Below are 27,654 nucleotides of genomic sequence, written 5' to 3'. Positions count from 1 at the left end.
TGGCTGGCATCTTCAGAGGTGTAGCACCAAAAGACAGAGACAGAGACACTGAGAGATCTCTGTCTTTTGGTGCTACTCCTCTGAAGATGCCAGCCACAGCTGCTGGCGAAACGTCAGGAACTACAATTCCAAGACCACGGCAATACAGCCCGGAAAACCCACAACAACTATGTACACTTCAAGTTGGAAAAGGATTTTAAAAAATATTCTACAAAAATATAGTGACTGCTGTTAACTTTGTTGTTTGCTGTAATATAGTGAAAAAATACAAACTAAGTGTTTTGTAGTGTATCTATTTGGTATTCCTGTTTTTAATATTTTCCCCAAACAGGGACATTAAGCTGTGAGCATTTATATCAAGCTTGTGCAGCTTTGGCACCCACAAAGCTAAACAGTTTACCAAGTATGCATTGTAGCATAGCAGATACTCAACAGCCATCCTCTTGGCAAAATCAGATAACAGAAAATGGAAGTTTTTATTACACTTCTATTGTTTGCATAGGATTGTCATGTACAAACCAGAGTGGGGGACTAGGAGAAATCACAGGAGGTGATAAATTATCAGAATATTCCCTGTGCATACAGTGGTGAAATCTCTCTTTCCAGGATGCTGTAGGCTTTGAGGGGCTTGTGCAGGGCAATTTCTCCACCTTATGGTTTCTCTTCCTCTTCTTAAAATTGACGTTCAGCATTCCAAAGGCAGTGAGCCTGCTCACCAGGAGAGGAATGATTCTTCAAAACAAAATTACACTCTCTTCCTGCATAACCAGGGTGAACCTCCTGAGTATATTGCTTGTAGGTGACCCATTTTTCTGTCTTTCTGAAAAACACTTGGCCATCAAGTTTGCTTTTAAATGAAATGAGGAGGATGCAAAGGGGAGGGGAAATCCCCTTTTCATGATCTCTACTTTTTCCTCCTCATTCCAGCCTCCCATTTTTAACACCCCTCCCAACCCACAAAATCACCCTGTTGATTGCTTTGTCCCCTGTTGATTGCTTTGGTGAAATTGCCTTTTCCTCCCTCTTCTCTAATCCACTCAGCCTTTTCTATGGTATCTTATATAGGAAACAAATATTCAGTTTTCATAACCAGATTCATTGTACAAGAAAAAAAATTCTGACTCATGTAAAAGCAAGAGTTAACTTCCTATGCGTTTGTGTTTTATATAGTTGTAGGTCAAAGACAATCATCAATGATGCCTTTTACATTAGAAGAACTGGTAATATTATCTCGTTGCCTACGAGATGCTTGCTTAGGAATTATTAAATTGGCCTATCCAGAAACTAAACCAGAAGTTCGTGAAGAATACATTGCAGCATTTAGAAGCGTTGGTGTTACCACAAATACAGAAATGCAACAGTGTATACAAACAGAACAGAAACGATGGATTCAGCTCTTTAAGGTACACGTGGTGACTTTTGTATATAGAGTAAACTAATAAAGTGCTTTTTTATGCACTTTAAAAATGGAAGTAACAGAGATGAAATAAACCTAAGCACTTAATTATCTGATGAAAATAGTAAAGTGGTAGAGAATATTTAAGACTTAATGTGTTTTTCTCTTGCTTGTAAATAATATCCAAAAGAGATTTTGTCACTAATTTTAATAAAGATCTTGATCTGAAAATGAATCTTGATATTGCGAGGAATGTGATTGTATCTTTTTTTTGCGAAGCCTAGAAATGCAGAAGGAGGACCTGATGTGGGGAAAAAAAAGGGTTCTGATCTAGCAACTTGTATTTTGGTTTCTGTTCAGCAAGTCATTGATGCTTAAAAATTCTTGCATACCTTAAAACATAGTTTCTATCTTTCTGGGATGAATGTCCTGGGGTGATAGTTCTTGTATGGTTGACAAACAGCACCTTTGGATGTTAGTACTGGCAGTTGGGAACAATGCAGCAAAATGGCAGAAGGGAGCAGTGCTTGAGAAAGGAGTTCGTTTCCTAGATGAAAAAAATTAAAATTAGATTAAGTTTTAAAAGTTTGTAAATTATTCTGTGAGAGAGACCATCATTAGGATTTGTATGCGTTGAATGGTTTCTCCCACTGAGATAAACTGAAACTAAGAGCCAAGCTACAAGTGACGCCTGTCACAGGTTGGACACTTGTCAGCTTCCCTCAAATTTTGATGGGAAATGTAGGCGACCTGGTCTTGCAGCTTGGCTCTCCAACTGCTGTTCAATGGATTTTTCAACTGTCACTTGTCCAACATTCAGCCAAGCTGCCTACATTTCCCATCAAAACTTGAGGGAAGCTGACAAGTGTCCAGCCTGTGTCAGTCGTCACTTGGGGTTTGGCTCTAAGAGACACTTCATGAGTTCAATTAAGTTGCAAGACTTATAGTGGAAACTCAGAAATAAATTCCACTGACAATCCCTAGTAAGTGTGTTTAGGATTGTAGTCTTTATGATCCAGTCTGAGTCTAGCTAGTCTTAGAGTTTTTGTCATTTCTTCTCCATATAGTCAAGAGCTTTGGTGGCTTCATCCTCTGTTTGACCATGTCAGTACTTGGGGGCTCTTTTTTGCTATATATTCAGTGTTGATGTTTGTGCTTTTGGTTACACATTGCAATGAACAGGTACTGGTTACATGTTGCAGTGAATGTAGGAAGCCACTGTGTGGATTCATCTAACCGTGGCCATAGTCTTAAATGGTTACTTGTCTATTAATTGCTCCAGTATTTCAAAAGGACTGTTTGCAACGAAGCAGGAATGTGTTTTTTTGTAAGAAAGGTTTATAAATAACCACAGGCATTCTACCCACTTTGATTTTCTCCTGATATCACACAATTGAGGAGCACTAAAAATGTTGGTGTGGAGTAGGGAGAACTCAAGAATATCACTGTTGCAGAAGAAAGTGCTTGACTTGCCATGAAATTTCTGCAGCAAACGCATATAGTCAGCTAAAATTACTCATTAAAGGAGTGGAAGCAGCAGAAATGCATTTTCCAAATTGAATGCTAGATTTACAGTCAGTTTAATACCAGCGACCTCTCGCACACTAATGTTCAGTTCGAGTCATCAGCCTTCCCTTCAGGTCTTTTATCACTGCTTTTGTCAAGCTATCTATTTAATTGAAAGAAGTTAATTGAATGAAAATGATCAACTAAGCTTGTATTAATATTGCTAATGGAACTTTCTTCTTGGCCATGTTTGGAGAAAGATGTCATGCTAGACTTTAGGAAAGGCCCATTAATGCTTGCACTTAACCTGATGGGCTAATTAAGGAATGCTTATTCATTCGACAAGTCTACAATAGCCTCTATCCCACCCATTTTGTCCGATTTTTACAACACATTTCACTTATGAGCATGAACATTATGGACATTACTAGTAATGAGAGTAACTGATAATGTTTTGATTGTGTCGAATACTGTACTAATGCACCACTACATTTATAATTTTGCAGATTGATCTAATATGTGTTTGTACAGTTTTAATTTAATTACACGCCTTTTCATTGTTCAGTAAACCGTTCATTTTGCAGATTGAGGAAAGATGTCCTGCACATCTGTTTGGGAAAGCATGGCAGGTCTTTGTGCTGTCTAATTAATTATGCCTTCCATTCAGCTAATCACATTGGGCTGGATCCAGAATTTTGATTCTGCCCACTGGGGTCTTCCTCCAAACCAAGAAGCCTTCCCCTAGCAGAAGAGGTTTGTTTTCTGCTGCCAGGATGTTCTTCATCTTAAGAGGAAGGCTCTGTTTGTAATGGAACTTTTTGTTCATAGCACACATAAGAGATTGGCAACATGTGTTTTAAACTTCTGTGTTAGTAAAACTTGGAAATATTTCAGTGAGTCCCCTAACAAAATTTCACTCCTGTCTTATTCCCATATGTGACTATAATAGTAATTTTGCTTATATATTGCTCTTCTAGATCAATTATTGCTCTACTCAGTTCAGTGAACAAAGTCTGAGTTATTATCCCCACAATACAGCTGGGGAGCTGGGGCTGAGAGGAGTGGCTTACTCAAGGCCAGCTGAGCTCGTGGCAGTAGTGGGATTCAAACCAGCAAAGTGCTGATTTGCAGCCCAGCCACTTAACCACTGTTAAAGCAGTTGGATCCAGAGTAAACAAGGCAAATTAAAATGTAATGGTAGGTTTCAAATAGGGCTGCAATGCACGGTGAAAGACTGGGGAATCATTTTCCATTGCAGAAGTTGCAGTTTGAAGGTCCTTGTATTTTCTTGCAAGAGGAAGAGGGATTGTGCTGCGGAGTAACTCCTTTAAGCAAAATCTGGCATATGAAATGAGGCATTTAGCAGTAACATCAACAGCCTCTCCTTCTCATGGTAAAGTGTTTGCTGGGAGAGTGGGAGAGCACATGATTTCCATCCCAGTAGCTGCCACTTCAGAAGAAGCAAAGATTTTTCTTCTGTGCATCTCCTTAAGAATCTCCCCCTTTCTATAACAGGCAAAAGACAAAAAAAGAATTGTCTGCTTTCTGCAGTGTAGAAAATCATTCATTTCTGGTAATAATAAAAAATAAACATGTGTCACTTGTACAGATCTTGGTTTTTATGTACTTCCCAAGTACATAAAATGATGAACGGAACTTGAGACTGGCAAAAAAAAAAACCCTCATGAAAAATTATGGGGCAAGATTTTTGAATGTTAAATTAATGCTTAGTTTTTGGAATTGGTCCTCTGCGAGGATCCCTCAAATAACGTTTTAGTAGTAGTGTGAACAGTCTTGTAGAGACACTATCTTTATTGCTTTATGTAGGAATGAGTTCAGTCTCTGCTTAATTTCATTGAATATCTTTCAAATTACTTCCTTTGGTACTTGAAAGGTTTCACATGTGATATCTCCTCATAGTGTTTGCAGTTTGTTCCTAATGGAATCTCTGCATTAGTGACTTCGCTAACCTTTGTTGAATTTGACAAACGGCAAGCTGCTGAAAGAATTTCTGTGTAATCAAGTAGATCTCTTCATGGCATTTTTAAAATATTTTTTTCCCTCACGTAAAATCTTCAAAAAACTCTTGAATATCCATTAAATTCTTTGTTATTTTTGACATCTCTCCACTAATGCACCAGTTCACAGACCACTAAAATATTTATTAAAAATGCATTGGGGTAGTCTTGTGTTGCGTAGTGTCACCATTTTATTGTACTACTGTTAAACAATATAGCTTCAGAAGGGAAGTAGGGATTTAGTTTAGTTCTTCTTCTCATCTGCTCTAACGATATTGTACATTGAATTGTAACTATTAGGGGTGTGCATGACAAAATTCCCAACACAAATCCAAGATACGTGGGGTAATGATTTTAAGTAAATGTGTGTATGTGTCTTTAAATGCTTGGTGTGGTATAGATGAAGAGTGGGGGGGTGAAAGAGGGATGAGTGATATGATTGGTTGATAACTGAAAGTGTGGGCGGAGTGAAGGCAGTTTAGACTGAGGGTGGAGAGAAAAGATTCAGTCAGGGCAAGAGAGGCAAGCTGTGTGCAGCCTGAACTTGTTTATGTTGTCTGAGAGAAATATAACCTGTGTGGAAACCTGAACTGTGTGTTTGTGAAAGAACATTAAATCAGGGAAAAGCAGGCAAACTGCGTGTGCGCCTGAGAAAAGGTCTTACTTGTAATTAGGAGAGAAATTAATATTAAAAGCAGGCAAGCTGTGTGAAGCCTGAGAGAAGATCTGTGTGACTGGGTTTAAGTAAAGTAACTTTAAGAATTGAGAACCACTCTTTTGAAACCATCAAGTTTTAGAAATAGTATGAAACAGATACGCTTCTTATAAAAATAAAAGTTTAATTTGTTTTTTTTTTAATCCCAGAGTTATTCCTATATCCCATTCCTTTCCTTAGGGCCACATAGTACCACGAAAAGCCTGATCCTTGGGCAAATTACTAAAAGGAGTTATTCTGGAATTTAATTCCTAGTGGCAGCAGTCTACCAAGAGGAGGCAAGAATAAAAGGCTTAAAGATCAAATCTACCTGAGAGAAAGAAAAGGGTCGTAACACTTGGGAATTACGAAACCCTCACCTCTGAAAAATGTGTGTTTTCTTTTCCCCACATTCCATCAATGTAGCATTTGCTGGTGCTTTTATTTGATTTTGCTGAGTTCCTGGGGAATGGCTTTTCTCCTTTGCAATCAGATCCTTGCAAGGGAAAGCTCCAAGCAAACCAATTACTTTGGCAGGCAAGCTGCAAAGAACTGACTCCTTCACTCCCTGCAAAAGCCTGAGGGCTCCTTGTTTAGGGTAGAATAAGGTTACAGAAAAAGGCTCTCTCAAATGCAATAAACTTCAATAAACATGAAACATTTTAAAGTGCCCAGTGCTATAATATAAACGTACATACAAAAATTATCTAAACGATACTATATCAACAATATTTCATATTTTTCATATCAATAGTATACGTAATTCATACAATAAAGGAAAGTCCAGAAGTCCATACGTAGTACAGTCCGTTAAGAGTTTCAATCAGTTACTATGAATTGCACTTGCCTGTTGTGCTCCCAGTGCTCCAGTATAGCTGAGTCGTGATTCAAGGCGCCATAATTAAATCTACCAGCAAAACAGTATTCGTGGGGAGGTTACAGTTTCAAACTTGCCTGACGAACTGCTAGCATGGTTTGTTTTGCACCCACGTGCTTTGTCAGGGCATTAGACACTAGGCACAAAGAAATGACACTTGATAGTACAATTCCATAGCAAATTGCACAACATTGTAATACAACAATTTCAGTGCATGAATCATGTCGGATGTACTGCTGCTGTTAGCCGATGGACAACGTATCCGCAAAATGGAGGAGGCATTAAGCACTATATATACTCTCTGGCTTAAAGTACCCATGCCTGTTTACACCTGCTACTACTTGACCCCCAAACCAAAGCTGAGTGACACAGATCCTATATATCACTGTCTGTCTCAACAAACTATATAAAGCAGGAAAGATCCCAATCTACCTCCAGTGTTAGGGAGTTTAGAAAGAAAATCCACCACATTTCTTGCTTGAGCAACTGTCTAGGTGTATGCGTCCTTCTGTATCCCTCACCATCTCCAACATGGAAAATCTCAATTCCTTTTCAGTATGTTTAGCTAATGCAAAGTGGGAGGTGAGGGGCGCCTCTTCTACCTGTCTCCAAATCTGTGATTGATGTTCTTGAATCCTAATTCGAACCGCCCTATTGGTACTCCCAATGTAAATTAACCCACAAGGGCATTCGATAATGTACACCACCCCTGGTGTGCTGCAAGTTGAAAACCTTTTCAATTAGATCTCTTTATTTTCTTCCAACTTGATGGTGTTTCCAACAATCGCTAAGTTGCAGACACTACAGTGTCTGCAGCTATAATGACCTGTAGGTAATCCTTTCGAAGTTTCATATACTCTAATGTCCACATGTACTAGTTTGTCTCTAAGGCTTCGTGTTTTTCTGTAGCCTATTCTAGGGGGGTTGCTGCAACCCAGTAAGTGTGAGACTAAATGCCAATGTTTAATTATCTGCAGAATCTTTGGGGACAAGAACGTATAGTCCACAGACCAATGCACTCGAGACGTATCTAGTCTTGGTTTGACTGTTAGCAGTTCTCTCCTGTTAACTTGGGTAGCTCTCTGTTTGGCATTCCATACTGCCTGTGGAGGATAGCCTCTTGAAATAAAGTTATGGTACATGGTCTCACTTTCCTTGACAAAATCTGATTCTGTTGTTGCATTTCTGTGGATCCTTAAAAACTGACCATAAGGAATGTTTAATTTTAAACGTCTAAAGTGGTGTGAAGAGTAATGTGGAAGAGAATTACGATCAGCATTTTTTTGATAGGACGTACTGCCAATTGGTGTTGGGATCTTTAGTTATTTGGATATAATAGTATATAATCTGTTGCTGATGGAATTTGCAAGTAAACTTGATGTTAGAATCAGTGGTGTTGCACCAACTCACTAGAGAGTCCGCTGTCTCAGGATCAGATATTATTAAGAAGATATCATCTCTAAATCGTCCATTGTAAACAATATCTCGGTGAAAAGGGTTGGTTAGTGTGTTCAATATATACATCTTCTCTAGTCTTTGCATATACAAGTTGGCTATTGAAGGTGCCGCGGGGTACCCCATCGCCACTCCTTTCGTTTGAAAAAAGAAATCACTCCAGTACCGAAAATAGTTTTTCTCCATTATGAGAGCATCAATCCTGATAATCATGTCAAAACAGAGAATTCCACCCAAACCAAACTGAAGCAAGAGACACTGTTGTAACTTATCCCAACTGAACCATTGCCACTCACAGAAGCCAGGCACATAAGGAGAGCTGCTTGATTGGCCACTTCCCTCTTGAAAGAAAAGCAGAAGCCCAGGAGGGAGCCAGCCAGGGACTGAAGCCCTGTTTCCTGGATTTACTTGGATTTATCCAGGGGTTTGGATCTGGGTTCCCCAATTGGATCTCAGATTCCCTGATTTGATTCTGGAAAGCTGGATTTTGCAATCCATCTTTTTCCTAGGTCTGGATTACATGCCCCTAACTTCATGCCTCTTAGACATCATCTGTCTTCACTGCCTAACCAACTGAAGCCATAAAGGAGATGCCAATTTGGTTGGACATTCCAAGGGATCTGTGTCAGCTTTCTGTTGGGGTTCATCTAAACATCTCAAGACTTCCTTCACAGCTTCATGTCATTATCTAGTTGGTAGAATATGTAGCTCTAGCTCATAGGAAGACCACTCATAGATAAGTCTCAAGATTTACACCTTGCCACAGAACATGAAAGCTAAATATAAATTTTTTTAGTGGTGCCAAAGTGGTGGCATTAAGCACTCTTCTTCTGTCATCCCAGCTGACAAGAATGGATAATCTAGAGATCTTTATACATTTGTCATAAATTTGAGAATTTTTTTCAAGTAGCCTTGGAGATCTCGTAGCCTCTGCCATTTTCTGCTAGTGAGACTTACTGATAGTCAAATAGCCTAGCTTCAGAGAAGCTTTGTCCATATAGCACACTGATTTCTTTGATGCATAGATCTCTGAGACCTTTCTATGTATTCCAATCCAGAAGCCCCACAGAAGGCTCCTCAGATACGCATTCAAATGGAAGCACTTTCAATACTGGGCCGTACCATTGGCCATCTCCCCTCAGGTGTTCACAATTTATTAACTGGTTACTTCTGTCAGGCAAACAGCCCTCCTGTAGAGGAAAATGAAAAGTCTCATGCAAGGGCCAGATAAAGGGCAGGCTGTCACTGTGCTGCTAGCAGAGGTGGCAAAGACCAGGAAAAATAAAAGTTGCCGCATAGTATGGCTTGGATTCTGCCAGCTTGCCACTCCTGGTTAGTGCATTTTCCACTATGCTTGTGCTGGTTTGCTCACATATGGCTTTTGCGTATGCTTGACTCTTTCATGTTAATCTAGTGGACAGGAAACTAGTGTTAGTTGCTTAGTTCTGTGTGTGCTTATTGAAGTCAAGTTCTGAAATCTACTGTTTAATGTGGCTTTATCTTTAGCTGTGATCTTAATCCTCGATCATCATGTGCACAGCTGGTGCATATGGAAGGGCCCAGAGAAAGGAAGCGTGTTCTGACATGGTCCTGAACTGTAGTGCTAGTAGGCATATCCCCCTCCCCTAGGAGGATTGTGGATTCATACGCATTTTCAATTGGCAGCTTGAATGCTTTGACTTGAGAAACAGTGTTACCTGCTTTTAATGCAAAAGAGGCAAAAGTTCAAAGGGTCTAAGGTTTATTTTCCAAGTTAGTAAGCTCTTTATCTGATTTTTAACTATGTATGTCAAGGCATCTTATGATGAGTAAATACTATGTAGATCCCAACACAATAGGCCTTGCTAGTGTGATGAAATGATTATTTGGTTACTTTGAGATTCCATGACCTTCCTGCTAATTTATATTTTCAGAGATTTTAGTAGTTTGTGCAAGGAAGTAGTTTTGAGTAACTATGTAGTGAACTAAGGCCAAATTTTCCATTACTTAATCACCTCTCTTACGAACAATGTAGCAGTGTACTTTTAATTTATGCATAAAAATATTGCTCCATAGTCTCCTTTTATAGTTTAGTGTGATTGTCTGTCTTATGCATAATACTACTTTCTATTGAATGCAACTAATTCTGCCCATCCAGGTAATCACTAACTTGGTGAAAATGTTGAAGTCTAGAGATACAAGAAGAAACTTCTGCCCATTAAATCATTGGCTGTCAGAACAAGAAAACATTAAAGCAGATAAGGTAATATTGAGGCGATGGCTTAATCTTTTTTGTGTGAGGATTTTTTTCTTGTCAAACTATTTTAAAAATGTGAATTCTGGTATTCATAATGTGTTTATTAGTAAGAATCAGTTCAAGTGTTAACCTGGCTTCTTGACATGTCACTTTTGGATCTTCATGCCTCTTGCTGTTCGTTCCCTATCTCATGAAGGCATTGGCTGTACTTGCTGTCAAATTCTGCATCTTCACTCAGAAAAAAGTCTCCAAAGAGTCAATGACGCTCCTAAGGAAGGGTGTGTAGGATTTCATCCATAGTATTTTTGTACTATCCTTATAGCCATGTGATCCGTTATTGGCATACAGATACAAACATTCTACTTAAGGTTGTGCGTTTTGGGTTACGGATCTGGGTTTTTAACCTGGATTGGGCCCGATTTGGGATGTTTCGGCATTCCCAAATCATCCTCAGCATTGCTGAAGCGATTTGGGAATGCCAAAGCAAAGCTTACCAAATCCTTTTGGAACGCTTTGTTAAGCTTCGGAAAGCATGGAAGCAGTCTTTCCTTTGCTGTTCCTGAGGAATGTCAAGAGGAAACAGTGCTTCCACTGCTAGTGGGGCTTTCTAGGTGGCTGGGGGTGGCATTTTGCAAGCTAAATGCACCAAATTTGCAAGGGACCTATTCCTACCTGTCCTCTCAAGACCTCCTAAGTTTCAGGGAGATTGGACTTCAGGGGGCCATGTTATGGCCCCCCCCAAAAGATGCCCGATCTACTGTTGATCTCCATTGTTCTCTTTGCAGAAGATTGGGGGGGGTGATTCCTAGGTGGCTTGGGATGGCATTTTGCAAGTAAAAAGTACCAAATGTTCAGGGGACCCTCTTATAACCTTCCTCTCGCAACCACCCAAGTTTCAGAATGAGTGGACTTTGAGGGAGCCATGTTATGGCCCCCCAAAGAAGGTGCCCCTATCTATCGCCCATCTCCATTGTTCCCTATGAAGACCAACCTTTACATTGGAGAATCACACTAAGAAAAATTTAATTTAAAATACTCAAAACCATATGAAGCAAGGGACACTCTTGCAACTAGAAGTCCCCCCTTCCACCACCAAACTGATGCAAGGGGAACAACACACCAGAGAATCACACTTAAGAATACTTCCCCCTACCCCCCAAATAGAAAAAAAATTGCTCTCAAACCAGTCTCCATTTTTCCCTGTGGAGAAAACTAGGGGGGGCTTTCTAGATGGCTGGGGGTGGTATTTTGCAAGCAAAATGGACCTGGACTTGGTGACTGCATCTGGAGGAGACTGGTTTGAGAGTGATTTTTTTCTCTTTGGGGGGAGAGAGAATTTTTCTTAGTGTGATTCTCTGGTTTGAAGCTGTTCCCTTGCATCAGTTTGGCTATATAGAGGGGGGCTTCAGTTTACTTCTAGTTGCAAGAGTGTCCCTTGCTTCATATGGCTTTGTATATTTTAAATTAAATTTTTCTTAGTGTGATTCTCTAATATGAAAGTAGATCCTCATAGGGAACAATGGAGATTGGCAGTGAATAGGGGCACCTTCTTTGGGGGGTCATAACATGGTCCCCCCCCCCAAAGTCCAATCTTTCTGAAACTTGGGTGGTCATGAGAGGAGGGTTAGGAGAGGATCCCCTGCAGATTTGGTGCACTTTGCTTGCAAAATGCCATCCCAAGCCACCTAGGAATCCTCTCCCCAATTTTCCCCATAGGGAACAATGGAGGTCAGCAGGGGATGGGACACCTACTTTGAGGGGCCATAACATGGCCCCCCAAAGTCCAATCGCCCTGAAACTTGGATGGTCATGAGAGGAGGGTTAGGTGAGGGTCCCTTGCAAATTTGGGATTAGTAGGGAAGAAAATGCCACCCCCCCAGGGCCCTGGATAGCCAGGAGCAGCGTTTCCCTTTGAAACAATGGCCGAATCTTCCCTAATAATCCTGAAGTGGTTTAAATACCCAAATCTGAAGCAGCAACCTGCTTTGGGATTCAGGTTTCCCCGAATTTCCCCCACTTTTCCCGCTCTTTGGGGTGCACACCCCTAATTGATATTTAGGGATTTCGATTGGGGACAGTAATTTAAATTATTGATGTAAAAATACTCTATGCCTTGGGAATGGTAAATTAAAGAATTCTGGACATTAACTCACTTTCAATACTCATATTTGCTTTGCTTGTTTAGATTGGATATTATTTTAAGACGTCAGCAGATTATTTTGGGAAAGTTTGGGGACATTTTAATGTGAATTAACTGCAGTTGAAAATCTGATTCTGGCATTGATTATGTGTTAGATGTTTTAGACTAAACTTTTAATGGGAGATATATAATGTTTAATAAACTACTAGGTTACACAGCTTTATGTGCCATCAGCCAGGCATGTATGGAGAGTGAGAAGGATGGGAAGAATAGGGCCACTTCAGTCTACTTTGGATGGTAAGAATCAATATATTTTTCACTTTGCCTTGGGACCTGCGGATGCCGCATCTCATTTTTAAATTCATATTATTGGCTCTCTTTGAGAAAGATTATAAAAGCTGTAAAATAAAATAAAATTAAATGAAGACTATATCTCTGGGATTTGGCATTTCCCGATCTGTCAGTGTGGAATTCAGGTACTGTTTCTGCTCTATTCATAATGCTGTCCTGTGGAAACTTTGTCATTTACATGTGTGATAGAGAGAGGGGAAAAATGGAGGACCCCCCCCCTTCTTATGACTGTAAACTTATCTTTATGACAATGTGGGGTGGTGGTGGTGAAGAACAAATCATCTCCCCCAACCCTGTGTGCTTTAACTAACTGAGAAAGGCCATGAGGGAGAGAGCTATTTGCATTACTGATAATTCCACGGGTCTGCCCAAGTATGCTTAGACAATACGGGAAGATCCTTGGCAGATGTGTGGAACCATCCACAATACAAATAGCCCTTCACCCATGGCCTTTCTTGCCTTGTTAAAGTGAGCCAGGGGAGAGAGGAAGGGATCAAGGTTTTCTTCCTGCCTCTATCCATGCTCAGGAGATTATCTCCCCGCCCCGCCCCGCCCCCCTGCCCCAGGTTTATAGGCAAGCTTACAGTCACATGTTAGACATGAGGTGGGGTGAGGTTTCATCCAAACCAGACCTGAGTTTGTGTAATTTGTACGGAGGCCCTTTCTTTAAATGCTTTTATGCATGTTCTGCTGAAACAACCTGACTTGGTTGTGTGACCACCTTGATCTTTTCCCCATCCCACATCTAAAGCCATCCTGTTCTGGACTGTAAAAATATTCGGTGTGATAGAGGGAGGGAAAAAGAAAAATAGACCTCTATCTGGTGGCAGCGGTAAAGGACACTGGTGAGGAGTGCTTGAAAGGGGGCTGTGGGAGCTGTTACAGCTCTCCTTCCTTCCCTCTCACGGTGCTGACTTCTGCTCCAACTGTGACAGTGTGTCATACATTTCAGAAGTATTGCCTTAAAATTTATGAAATAGCAGGGAGCCTGTCCAATATATTTATCAAGAAGAATCTACTGACATACATTGTAAGCCATCGAGAAGAGTGTCTGAAGCTATGCTCTCTTTCTGGTATTAGGTTATACCTTTATATCCAAAATCAGATCCACTTCCACTGAGTGTTCCCTTCTGTTTTCTGGTTCCGGAAAGACTTCATGCTCCAGTGGTTGTCTTTCTATCTTTCTTGATGACAGTGACGGTCACTGTCCTGAAAAAGATGCGATCAACATGATTGTGTGAAGACAGGCATATAACAGTGTGCTTATGATTTGTTTAATCCCACTTGACTCCATATGGACTAAAACCAATTAGTGTGAAAGAGTCGCTGAATCACATATGGCCATGTTTATTTGTGCTTTTTCATTTACTTAAATGGCAAGCTCTTGAGTTCTAAATGTCCAGTGTATTGATGACTCCATCCCATATTTCTCTTTAAAGATGGAAACGTTGATGGAGCAATGTAGATAAAATTGACTAATTGACCAGAATAATTGAACTGTCGAAGTTAGATAGTGGTTTACCTTTGCTGTACATGCACTTTCTGTTTAAAATGCTTTTAACCCTTCGCTTAATAGATAGCATACATTGACTGTAATTAAAAATGTTTACTGAAAGTAAACTAAACAGAGTACTCTTTCAGAAATTCCAGGGGCTTGCAATGGTGGCATTTGCCAAGACTTTCTTAGCCCTGTTATGTTCCTGTTGCACTAAATAGGCACTTCAAATAGCTCTAGTTAAAAGTAACTCGGAGAGCTTAAAGGGAAGCATCTGCTACTGTTGATGGTTTCTGCCAAAGGCCAACCAGCTGCTGCTACCCCACAAACAGATGCTGAAGAATTGCCACTCTGAACATTGCTTCCATGTTAGTACCCATGTTGCATGTACTGGCTTTTGCAAGAATTTTTGACCATTCCTGCTAATGGTTGTTGTGGGTTTTCCGGGCTGTATTGCTGTGGTCTTGGCATTGTAGTTCCTGACGTTTCGCCAGAAGCTGTGGCTGGCATCTTCAGAGGTGTAGCACCAAAAGACAGAGATCTCTCAGTGTTCTCTCAGTAGCACCATATTCTTTTGGTGCTACACCTCTGAAGATGCCAGCCACAGCTGCTGGCGAAACGTCAGGAACTACAATGCCAAGACCACGGCAGTACAGCCCGGAAAACCCACAACAACCATCGTTCTCTGGCCGTGAAAGCCTTCGACAATACATTCCTGCTAATGTTGCCTGGATTTGCTTGTGGATAGGCCAGGACACTAAATCATATTAGCCTTTCACAGGCCATCTCTAGATACATTTGCGGGGTACACTTTTACCCAGCCAGTAGGCCGTATCTGTTTTGTCTGAGGAGGATACCAGTGGCTGTAGTGGTGACTGAAGAAGGCTTGTAGGCACACACATTCTTCTGTACTTCCTCCAAGCTCTCCAAATTGACTTTCCTGCCTACAGATCCTCATTTTCCATTGAAGGCTGATCACAAATGTCCCTGAATTTTGGGAGCAGCTTGTTGAGTATAGTGAAAGAAGGTGGGCTTCAGTATGAAGGGAGGTTACCAAAGAGTGACTTCATGTACAGAAACTCTTGATTTGGCCCTTTGAGTTCTTCTGGGTACGTGGTGTGCAATCAGTAAGTTTGATTCAACAGAAATATTTGTCCTGTGCATTGGGTAGTGCCTTCCCCAATCGATGAAGAATGAAAAAAATAGGGTGTTATGCTATTTATTAAAACTTGTTGTTGTTGTTTTTAATTAAAAGTGGGTTTGGAACCAGCTCCCCTTTCTGTTTCTGAGGAACGGCAGCTTGCAATACTGACTGAGCTACCTTTTGTAGTTCCCTTTGAAGAAAGAGTTAAGGTATTTCTCTTTAACTGTTACAATTTTGACAATAAATGTAAAGTAATGTATTTTGCTGTACAAAGAATAACTACAGACATGGACATGTTGGTTGCAATTCAGAAATAAGCAGTGTGTTTCTCTCTGGTCTTGTCATTTCCTTTCACCCTTTAAAAACATAAACAATGTGCTTAATTGTCTTTTAATATTCAAGACTTTATTTATTTAACTTCTATACTGCCTCTCCACCATGATCAAGTACTGGACTACTGCCACAGTGTTAGGCTGTGGAATCCTTTGGGTAGGGGTGGTGGTGGGGCACAGCAATAAGCTTGAGTATCCAGCACCTCTAATTCACTGGAACCCCCACCCTGCCCCATGTATGGCAGCTAATGAAGCTTGTGCCATACTACAAAACACATACTATTGCGAAGTATTTTTTTTCTTTAAAAGCAGGCGATAACAAGCCATGCCATTTTCCCTGTGTTTGTGAACATTATGAACCTTTGTGCACATTCCTTTTCACTATTGATGCTGAAACATTAGCAATAGGTATATATCTCTAGCCTTTTATGACAAATTTTATACAGCACAATGGTATATTTGCCTGAATTTATGAAACTGGTGATCTGCTGGACTTCATTTGGATCTAGTTTTTAAACCACAAAAAGGGCATATGGGCCAAATAATGCATGAACTAAGCTTCTATCATACTTGTCCTTGAGAAGGAAATCTTTAGGTCCAAGTTGTATTTTTTTTCGTTAAAAACATGGTTTGATGCTGTCGAAATTTTAGCAGGATTCCAGGAGATCCTCAGATACATGTTAGTCCCTCTGTGTGCCTACCACCATTTTTTCTTTTGTTTGACCATTAGTTTCTTAGTTTGCACCAAGGCCTGCTCCTGAAACTTCCTTGTATTTTTGGAAGAGGGGAACATTGTAAGCTCTCAGTCAGGCATGCAAAGATCTTTGTATCCTGGTCATATCTGATTTCTTTTTAATATTAATGAAGCATCAGGACTTAGTTTAACATGACAAATATGAGTTAAATGTAGGCAAATTTGCTGCATTGGGATGCTTAAGGCAAATGCTGTGGGTTTGATTTTCGTAACAAAATGGAACTGATTCTAAATCTAAGCTGAAAATGGAAACTTCGTCTGTGAGTCAGGCAGACAGAGTGGATATATTTATATCTGTGTCCTGCCTGCTGAGCTGGAGGAGGGGAGGAGAAAGGAAAATTGGGACTTCATCGCTCAGATGGGCCAACCAATTGGTAGGTTGTGACCTCTCCTCTTTTTCATCCAGAGGTGAATGGTTGAATGCTAAGGATACTTTGAAGTTTTGCAAGCTCAGCACTTCATATAAAGTTAGACTACATAAGTAAATTTACCATGTTTGCAGACTATTAAAGATTTGCAGAATCAGTTTAGCATCATTTTCCCACTTCACAATTTTTTTGTGATCTCTGTAAACTGCTGTTCACATGCTTAGTCTCTAAATTAGCTGTAGTGTACTCCATGTGATCACAGTTGATCTTCCCTGTTTTCAAAAAAATTTTTTTTTGTGGTTGGGTTTTAAAAAAAAAACTAGTCCAAAACCTGATTGCCCTTTTAGAACAGGCAGCACCTTTCTTTGTATCGTAAGCTAATCTTGTTAAAGCAAAATCATCTGCCCTTTGAAGCATTCCACAGAGTTTTTGTTGTCTAAAGGGGGCTGCTTTTCATTTTTGTACTATGAGAAATGCTTTTCTAAGGTTTTTGTTGGTTCTGTAGCTTTCAGCTAATTAGCAAATTGTATTCCCAGAATTGTGCTGCCATCATTATGTGCTAGTTACCATCAAGGAAATAAAAGATAGTTTCTTGGGGAAAATAAATTGCCATTTCCCAAAAGGGCAATGATAAATGTAGGGAAAACACGTTATTTAGCTTTGGTGAGAGACTTATAAGTGGTACAGAATAGAAGTATAACTTTAACCTCTAATTCATGACAAGTCATGCTCATAGTACTGCTACTACTACTACTACTACTACTACTAATAATAATAATAATAACTGCACATATATATCGTGCTTCTAGACAGAGTAGAACCTCACCCAGTGTGGTGAACAGTTTAATGTTATTATTATCCCCACAATACTGCTGGGGAGCTGGGGCTGAGAGGAGTGGCTTCCCCAAGACCACCTACTGAGCTCATGGCAGTAGTGGGATTCGAACCAGTAGAGTGCTGATTTGCAGCTGAACCACTTAACCACTTTGCTACAGCAGTACTGGTACTTCATAGTACTTCACAGCATTTCATATTCTAATGTACAGATATAAATCTTATTGCAATGTAACATGATTTTGAACACAAATTCAAATGTGGGAATAAAAAATATTGGAAATGTTTGTGTAAATAGAATTACTTTTCTCTCCCTCCACCAACTCACTTTCCAAGATCTTTCAAAGACTGATCTATGCTGACAAACAAGAAGTTCAGGGAGAAGGTCCATTTCTGGATGGAATTAACGTCACTATCCGAAGAAATTACATTTATGAAGATGCCTATGACAAACTCTCTCCTGAAAATGGTATTGTTTCTATAAATTAATGTGATGATGAATACAGTCCTCTAAAGAGCTGTACACAGCTTGTGCTCTAACCTTGTGAGGATTTTTTTAAAAAAATGATGGTTGTCTTTAGCCTGTTTTGATGTTGATTTTGTTAAGGTTCCTTTTATATGAAAGAATAAACCATTCTCATGTGCTCCCTCTTGTACTTTAAAAATTCTTAAGTATGCCATCATGACTAACTTCTTTTGTCCTACACAATTGATTTGGTAGGATAACCTTCTCTGTTCCTGGGCATAACAATTAGAAAACATCTAAAACTAAAAAAAAAAGTTAGTTCTGAGATTGTAGTCTGAATTTATTTAAATGGACATAGAAAATGGAATGCAATAAAAATAAAATATTGATTTGTGAGAAAGATTAGAGTATTTTTGTATTAATCTGGAGAGTGATGGCCAGTCTGGTCCTATGAACGGAAGAGTGAGCAATTTAACGTAGAAACATAAGGTCATCTAGTCCCGCCCTTTGCAAAATGCAGGAAATTTACAGCTCCCCCCCCCCCCCCGTGACCCCTGCTCTATGCCTAGAGAAAGGCAAAAAATCTCCAGGATCCCTGGCCAATCTGGCTGGGAGGAAAGTTCTTTTCTAACCCCAAATTGGTGATGAGCATTACCCTGAGCATATAAGAAAGGGCTATGATAGCCTGGCACTGGCTCATTCCTTCACGCAGCCCCTCTTCTGATTTGTGTACATTCATATTAAGTCAGAGAATTGTCATAGCTAATGTTTAAGATACTATTTCAGTGGTACTTCTAACGCATAAATAGAAAATAGTATACATTGTTTGTGTTCTTAAATGTATATAAATATGACTCTTCAGTTGTAGTACTACAGGTTTCTTTAGAGGCTTTTTCATGCTGCTTTTAGAGCACCAGTTCCACCATGAGCACAGGTCTCTTTTGAATGCAAAAACCATGAATGGCAAAACTTCTATTTAGTTCTAGAGGCTAATTCAAATAGCCATAGCAGTTTTATTTCAGCTGGCTACAGGTGCTTTGTTTTCTTTGTGCACTGGTTGAATTATTCCATTTCCTCCTTTTGGTGTTTCTGATAATTAGGAGGAACTTAGAATCTATGATAATTCTGTGGTTCTTTTATAACTGCATGTTACAAGCCTGTAGATTCAGTATATGCAGATTTAGGATTTGTACATGTTGCGGTCTTCCCCCATGACTTCCAAGTATAAAAATAATGTCCAGTGCAGAAAAAAACTTGCTTTAAAATGTGCTGAAATTTCTGAAAAAATAGTGGGAAATCCAGGCTCTTCTTCACCTGCAAATTCTGGTTGCTGTGTACTATAAGTGCCAGGTGTGAATTTATTTGATAGAAGGTAATATAAATTCATTAAAAACAAGTCATACTGGGATAGGCTGCCAAGGATTTCCAAGTGAGATTTCACACATTTGTGCTTGAGAGTAGCCTGCTGGTGGGAAATGAAAGGTTTATTATAATGTGAAAGACCTCTTGATCAAATAACCATGGACATGCTGCTCAGTCTTTCTAGGTGAGAGGGAAAGATAATTTGTCAATGGCAAAACTTTACCCCCCCCTTCTCTTAAGAAATTTGGACAGGTAAAAACTTTCCAGGGGTGCTGAAAAGGTCAAGGAAGAATAAAAACAGCTGAGCAGTATTCAGTGAGTGATTTGTAGGATTAGGGGAAAAGGGAGGCCTGTAATTCTGAAAGAGACTGAATGGTTAGCTTATACTGAACAGATATGTATGAACTGATGTTATTTAGTGGCTGCTTTAAATTTGCCCTGCATGGAAGATTCTCTGCATGGCGAGCATTGGTGCAGGTTTCTTGGCATGGCAGGTTTAATGAGGTTTGCATTGGTTTGGTAGCAGTACTCTTATTTGTTGGATGACTTTCATAAATAGGAAACAACAAGAGATAATCTATAAGAATTGTAGCTCTGTCTAATTTATTGGATCACTAAGATGACAAAGTGTGAATCTATATTTATGAAAAATGTATCGGGCAAATCAGTAAAAAGGCTTGCAATCAGTCAACACAGCTGAGCAACAACAATTAAACAGAACCTAGCTGCAGAAAACAAGCCATGATTTGGTACAAGTGAAAAAGAATTGTCCGTGCAGTCCTGAATACCATCATTGTAAAATGCAGATTAGCCTCCATCAAGAGGGCTTTCCATATGCTTAGAGCAACCACTGTAAAGGTCTTGAGTTTCTCCCTGCCATACCTCTGCCAGGGAAGGAATGCAGAGCAAGGCCTTCTGCTTCTTTCATACAGTTGGGCGTATGGGTTCTAGGTTACCTATTTTACTAACCTTTTAGACACAACCATTTTTTGATCTCTTAGAATGTTGTTGTTGTGTGTGCAAGTTCTTACGCAACCTTTCTCCCCCACCCCCCTTTTCTCTAGAACCTGACTTGAAAAAACGAATTCGTGTTCATTTACTAAACGCCCATGGGCTGGATGAAGCTGGTATCGATGGGGGAGGAATATTCAGAGAATTTCTGAACGAACTGCTTAAATCAGGGTTTAATCCTAACCAAGGCTTTTTTAAGACCACAAATGAAGGACTGCTTTACCCTAATCCTGCGGCACATATGCTTGTTGGAGATTCTTATGCAAGGCATTACTATTTCCTTGGGAGAATGCTTGGAAAGGTAAAAAAAAATATATACTATAAAATATATACATGTGATAGAAATTGGAAATTTTAATGATGGTATTTTCAGAAATGGAGGAAACCTGGGGAAACAATAACTGGTTGATGTCAAATCATGTTCCCCTTTGAGGAGAATTACGTCTTCACTGGTTGGCAGTGTAAAATTGTTCTAACAGTTTTTGTGTTGCAGGCACATAGCTGCTTTCTGAATTCCATGGGGTTGCTTTCTTAAATTTCCATGATTTAAGGGAAAAGATATACACAGTCCAGGATAGCTCTTCTGTTATCCCACCCCCCTTTAGTACATGTTTAAATTGTGCAAATACTTTGTGTAGCTTTTTCTGCAAAATAAGCATGTCAAAGTAAAACATAGACTACAGGATCTGAAGGTTACTGGTGTTTCTGTAGATACATTTTTTTATACTAGGCAGATTGTTTTATTGCCTGAATTGTGACACTTATGAAAAACCCCAATAGTGATTGGAATATTTCTCTGATATGCTTTCCCCCCACCTGAGTCCTCAGAGCCCTGGTCAGTCAGAACTCACACAACAACTCAGGTAGCACCGAGTGTGAGGTATATTAGGGCTGCTTTTTGTGTTACCTTTTTAAGGTGTGCATCTGAGACTGCTGTTCAGAACGTGCTCCAGGTGAATTATTTTTGCTATGCAAATAAAACCAAGAATCTCCTGCCTCTGAACACTAGTTTTGTAAGGATTCAGGTGCATTGGTCCCATATATTTTCATTTCTGATCATCCCTTTGAGGCTTTGCCTCTCCTTCAGGGTTTTCCCACTCCGGAATGCTAGTGAGCAGCTTGTGCTTAAGTGGTCACTGCTTCTAATGGAAGTTGGGAGTGCTTGCCCAAGACATGAGAGACTGTTGTTAGTGCTTACCATGGCAAGAGCGGAACAACAGAAGCTGTTACTTCGCGCCCGAACGTAGAAGTACAAAAGAAGAAGAAAAAAAGTTTGACTTTTGGTTGGGAAAAGCTGAATAACTTTTGCTGTTCCTATACTTTGAAACCCAAAAGAAACTGCTTGCTTGTCATTTTTGAAAGCAGAGAAATATTGCTGTGTTCTGTGTTTACATAAGAAGCTAAATGACTGTGTTACTTAATAATTAGCTGTACCCAGGTGCAGAAACGCCCTTTAACTGGCATGTTTGGAAAGCTGATGAATTCAATAGCAAGATAAGGCACAGTCTTACTATTCAATCCCTGCCAGGATTGTGGTTTTAGTGTGAAGACCTCATCGAATACTCATTCATCCGTTTATAAAAATGCTTCCATTTTTCCCATTTGCAAATAACTTCTGAAATGCAGTAGTATGTTAATAAAAGCCTTTGTGTAAATAGACTGCATATGCTGGAAAGGAAGCCGTCTGGCATCCAGAGCCATTTCTTATTTGTATAAACCAAAAGGCAAAGAGTGTTGCTACTAAGAACTCTGTTTATAAGTTTCAGTGTTATCAGAAAACAAATACATTAAAATCGAATAATTTATATAAATTCTGTGTGTGTTCAGATAGCCCTTCAGCATTGATGGCCAAGTATGTTTTGCTGTGTGTTAAAGATCTTACTTAGAAAAAAAGTTCTTGCTTTTTTGAAGAAACTGTACTTTTGCTCGCCTTCCTAGTTTTTTCATTATTTTACCATATATTCCAAGTTCTGATAGCCACATAATCTCGTGGGAAAGAGTTAACGTGCCCCCTTAAATATAAGTATGCTGTGATGAGGTCATGCTTAGAGGCGCTGCTGATTTTGTGGTGGGGCTTCAGGTTCCTTAACAGAGTCACTACAGAATCCTCAGTAGAAGTTTTCTTCAGTTGATTTGCGTTCTGGGGGAAACCAGTCTTTGTTACATTTCTGTGTCATGCAACTGGGAGCACATGGCTACAGCCCCGTTTCCAAATGGATTGCAGCTTGGAATATATTCACAGTGCAGTCCTTGAAGGGTATAATTCTTGTTGGGACTAAACTATTAGAAAGGCAACTCACGAGTTAAGAGTAAATTGAAGACACATTAGAATTATGAACCTGCTTTGGATTTTCGGGGTTGAATTTTCTTGTTGCCACTTGAGAGAGATGTCAAAGAAAAATAATAGAAATCTCCATTACAAAGTTTTTAACTTCCTTTAAAAAACCCAAAAAGTTAATGTCTCTGTTTTGCTTTAATTACTTGCTCTAGCAATGTTGATTACAGTCCCTGCATATTGTCACAAACTTAAAGTGTGCTCTTCTGTAATATAGCAGTTTCTAAGCAGAATAAATGGGCTAATGATGCAAAAATCTAACAATCTAATACTATTCAATGGAAATGAAGATCATTTTTCAACTGTCTGCTGGTATTAACTTTTTTATCATATTAACACAACTGGTATTAGTTCTGTACATACTAGTCCTTTCACATAACCAATTATCTTTTCATTACAAATGACTGAACTAGTACCAGCTTTATAAATATGTGGGGAGCACTAAAAGACCACTAAAAGTGTGGTATTTTTAACACTAAATCTTTGAGGGGAAAAAGATTGTATTGATTGATTGTGATATTTATTGGGTCATAATGTATTTAAATTTTCTTTAATGCATATGTTAGCGATTGTTTACTGTGATAAAGTACACAAAGGTCCCTGCAAGCAATTCTACATTGAAAGAATTACCTCATGTCAGTGGTCACTTCTCAATTAAAAGTTCCATTAGCAGATGATTCCAGCTTCTGGTTTGTGTACTGATTGCATTTTATAGCCCCTAAATCAGGCTTCTAGACAGGGAATAAATAAACAGTTAAAGTATGTGGTAATGGCATCCTGATCCTTTTTTGCCTTTGGAAACACCTAGGTCCATTTAAGTCAATTAAGTTCAGAATATTTACTGAAATAAATGGTTGTGCTTGAACTCTTACTGAAAATGAATACTTTGCTGATTTGAAGCTGTTGGTTCATCTTGAGATGTTTTCTCTGTGGTTGCAGTAATGATAGCTACCTTCACACAGTTTTATAAAAAGTATAACTTTGTGCTGGTAATTTTCTTTTAAGAGATCATTTTCATTTCTGCATTTGCTTGCTGCAGGAGAATTCTTTTGAGAATTAGTACTTTTGGACACATACTCCTTTATCTTGGAACCAATATATTACGTTGTTATTTATTGTTGACTCTCATTAGACCTTTTGTTATACATATATACATAATATAAAATGTGACTTTCAGACTTCTGCCTGGCATATGGGCTGCCCTGCAGGCTGGAGTCCTATCATATCAGTCTAAAGGGTTTACCACATAGCTCTGAACATCTCAAAAAGACAGTAAATAAATCAGCAGTAAAATAAAAAAAACACAATTGGGCACTATATGAAAACCAGCCAAAGGATAAAATAGAGCCTGCCTTAAAATCAAGCTGGCAATAAATACAATAAAAAAGCAAATGACGGCAGCAACAGGAGATCTTTAAAATCTTATCCTTCAGCTCTTAGCCGGAGGGTCGTAGCCAAGAGTGTGGGGAGGAATATCTGCTAGGCTAGCAGAGGGGAAGAAGAGAGAGGCAGATCTTTTTGAAGCCTTTGCCATTTGTCTGTGTATGTTGTATTTTTCTGTTCTTTTTTGCATTGTAAGCTGCTTTGGGTGAAGGAGGAGAAAAGTGGGACATAGATAAACATAAATAGAAAACAATCAATACTCCATCAAAAAAGCTGTGCTTGAATGTACCTGTAACTATACAGGTTAGGTGCTACCACAGAGAAGACCCTTTCCTTAATGGTTACCAGCCTTACTCAAGGAAACAGGAGCACATGGAGGAGAGCCTGTCCCAGAGATTTTAACTGACAGGAAGGGAGAAATTGTTCTTTTAAGAATCCTGGTCCCAGATCATTTTGGACTTTAAATGCAGTAACCATAACCTTGAATTGAGTTTAGAATTACAGCTGTTTCATTACTGGCAAAACATGATCTCTAGAACCAGCTGGATTCTGTAGCACCTGACTTGGGCAGTATCTCACAGAACTTACTGGATGCGATCAGTGTGTGGGATAGCTTGTCCAAGTCCTGGCTAGAAAGGAAATGCTGCAGGTGGCATACTGCCTGAAATTGGACAAAGGGGACTATAGGTCTCAGAAGGGTTTGAGGTCCAGCTTTAAAAACATCTCCTTTTAGAGGGAGTTCAGCCCCATCCAGAACAGGCTGACTCTGTAAACCTCTGTTGACACCACATCTGATCAACAACAGCTCAGTCTTCGGGATTGTCTCTCCCTTTTATAGGTTCTCATCCAATCCAGTACTGTCTCCCCCCTCCCCCCCCACACAGAATATAGCCCTATAGAAAGTCTAGTTATCCATCTGGAGGTAGCTGGGTGACTGGAATCAGCCGCTCCCCCAATCCCCCAATCGAAACAGAAGAATGTGGTCCAGTAGTATTGAAGGCCGCTTGAGAAACCCAGGCATGTCTGTACCAAAAACAGACACGAAGCTGGATTAAAATGGGTCCAGAACATTTCATTCAAGAACAACTGGAGCTGTACCACCGCCTTAAATACCCTGCACAATACCTCCCCTTGAATACCTTGTCACCAGTCAGCAGTTACTTAGGAACAGAGACATATATCTGGAAGGGATCCCAAGGGTTATTTAGAGAGCCAGTTTGGTGTAGTGGTTAAGTGCGACGGGACTCTAATCTGGAGAACTGGGTTTGATTCCCCCCTGCTCCACTTGAAGCCAGCTGGGTGACCTTGGGTCAGTCACAGCTCTCCGGAGCTCTCTCAGTCCCACCCACCTCACAGGATGATTGTCGTGGGGATAATAATAGCACACTTTGTAAATGCTCTGGGTGGTGTTAAGTTGTCCTGAAGGGCAGTATATAAATTGATGATGATGATGATGATTAGCCAGCTCCCTGCACAATGCAGGAAATTCACAGCTACCGTCCCCTTCACCTCGCACAGTGACCCCTGCTGTATGTCAAAAGAAGGCAAAAGACCTCCAGGATCCCTGGCCAATATGGCCTGAAGGAAAATTCCTTCCTAACCCCAAAGTGGCAATCAGCATCACCCTGGGCATGTAAGAAAGGGCCATGGGAGCCTAGCACCAGCTCATCCCTTCATGCCTTTCCTCTCCCAATCTGCGTACATTCATACTGTCAGAGAATCATCATAGCTGTCTGGTGACTATCTAGCTTCTTCTTAAATACTTCCAAGGAAAAAGAGCCCACCACCTCCTGAGGAAGCCTGGTCTAATGAGGAACTGCTCTTTCAGGAAGTTCTTCCCAATTTTTAGCTGAAAGCTCTTTTGCTTTAGTTTTGACCTGTTTGTGGCTCGACCCTCTGGGGCAACAGAAAACAACTCCGCTCCATCTTCTATGTGACACCCCTTCAAATACTTGAAGAGGGCTATCATATCACCTCTCGGTCGCATCCTCTCCAGGCTAAACATACTCATCTCCTTCAACTTCTCCTCATAGGAGTTGGACTCTTGACCTCTCATCATCTTTGTTGCCCTCCTTTGGACACGTTCCAGCTTGTCAACCTTTTTCTTCAACTGTACACTGAACACAGTACTTCAAGTGACATCTAACCAGAGCAGAGTAAAGCCATAACAAAACTTCATGTGATCTGGACACTATACTTCTGTTGATGCAGCCTGAAATCACATTTGTCTTGTTAGCTACTGCATCACGCTGCTGACTCATATTCAGTGTATGATCTACTAAGACCGCTAGATCCTTTTCGCATGTACAGTTGCCAAGACAAGTCTCCTCTATCCTGCAATTATGCCTTTGCTTTTTTCTACCCAAACACAGAACTTTATATTTATCTCTGTTGAAATTCATTTTGTTAGGTTTAGCCCAGTTTCCCAGCCTGTCAATATCACCTTGAATCCTGATTTTACTTGATTTGCAACCCATCCCAATTTAGTGTCATCTGCAAATTTAATGAGCATCCTCTCTTCATCCAAATCATTTATAAAGATGTTGAACAACACAGGGCCCAGGACTGATCCCCGAGGAACTCCACTAGTCACTCCTCTCCAAGAGGATGAGAAACCATTTACAAGGACTCTTTGGATGTGATCTGTCAACCAGTTACAAATCCACCTAACAGTAGTAACATCCAAACCACATTTGAACAACTTGACAACAAGAATATCATGTGGAACCTTATCAAAAGCCTTACTGCAATCAAGACAAACTGTGTCCGCAGCATTCGCCTGATCCAGAAAAGTAGTAACTCGATCAAAAAAGATTAGGTTAGTCTGACATGGCTTGTTCTTGAGGAACCTGTGCTGGCTCTTAGTAATCATAGCCATCTTTTCTAAATGCTCAAGGACTGATTGATTATTTGTTCTAAAAATCTTTCCATGTTACTTAAATCATCCATACCCAAGGAGGAGATTTCTCTAAGTGTGGGGCCCCAAAGGTGCCTTCTTGTTTAAGGAAGCATTAACAACTTCAGGGATCCCTCACATGCAATTGTATCTGGCTTTCTGTTAACAGACAGGCAAATGTCATAAAATTTTTATGCCACTCAGCACCTACAACAGGATTTGAGTCCAGTGTCACCTAGAAGACCAACACAATTTTCAAGTTGTAACCTTTCAAGAGTCAAAGCTCCTTTCTTTCCCTCTTTGGAGAAACACTTCTGTCAGTTATGGTAGAAGTCAAATTAAATGGGCAAGAAACAAACAGCCATTGTATCCCCAATAACAGGGAATGTCTGTACTATTTTGGGAAGTTATTGATTCAGGGTTTTTATCCAGTTTTGACAACTCTTGTTTATATGGTCAGGAAATCCCATCTTTCCTCACTTCGTTGTTATTTCAAGCCGCTGAATTCTTGTAGTGGTATAACATCACTTCATCCATTTCTGTGAACCTGACATAATCGTTCTATTTTTAATGAGAGCCAATGTGGTATAGTGGTTAAGAG

General features: G+C 39.9%; 1 protein-coding gene across 1 annotated transcript in view; it reads left to right on the top strand.

Moving 5' to 3' along the window:
* Window positions 1-27,654, top strand: part of UBE3C (ubiquitin protein ligase E3C) — a 72,534-nt gene that overhangs the window by 29,205 nt on the left and 15,675 nt on the right. The window contains exons 13-18 of the mRNA XM_054991132.1: window positions 1,171-1,403; window positions 10,084-10,188; window positions 12,532-12,619; window positions 15,424-15,521; window positions 17,937-18,069; window positions 20,493-20,740. Coding sequence (XP_054847107.1) covers window positions 1,171-1,403; window positions 10,084-10,188; window positions 12,532-12,619; window positions 15,424-15,521; window positions 17,937-18,069; window positions 20,493-20,740 — 905 coding nt within the window. The remainder of the gene's footprint in view (window positions 1-1,170; window positions 1,404-10,083; window positions 10,189-12,531; window positions 12,620-15,423; window positions 15,522-17,936; window positions 18,070-20,492; window positions 20,741-27,654) is intronic.

The sequence above is a fragment of the Eublepharis macularius genome, chromosome 11, assembly GCF_028583425.1.
Source record: "Eublepharis macularius isolate TG4126 chromosome 11, MPM_Emac_v1.0, whole genome shotgun sequence".
NCBI lineage: Eukaryota > Metazoa > Chordata > Lepidosauria > Squamata > Eublepharidae > Eublepharis > Eublepharis macularius.
Note: the sequence above shows the minus strand (reverse complement) of the source record. Positions and strands in the feature narration are given on the sequence as shown.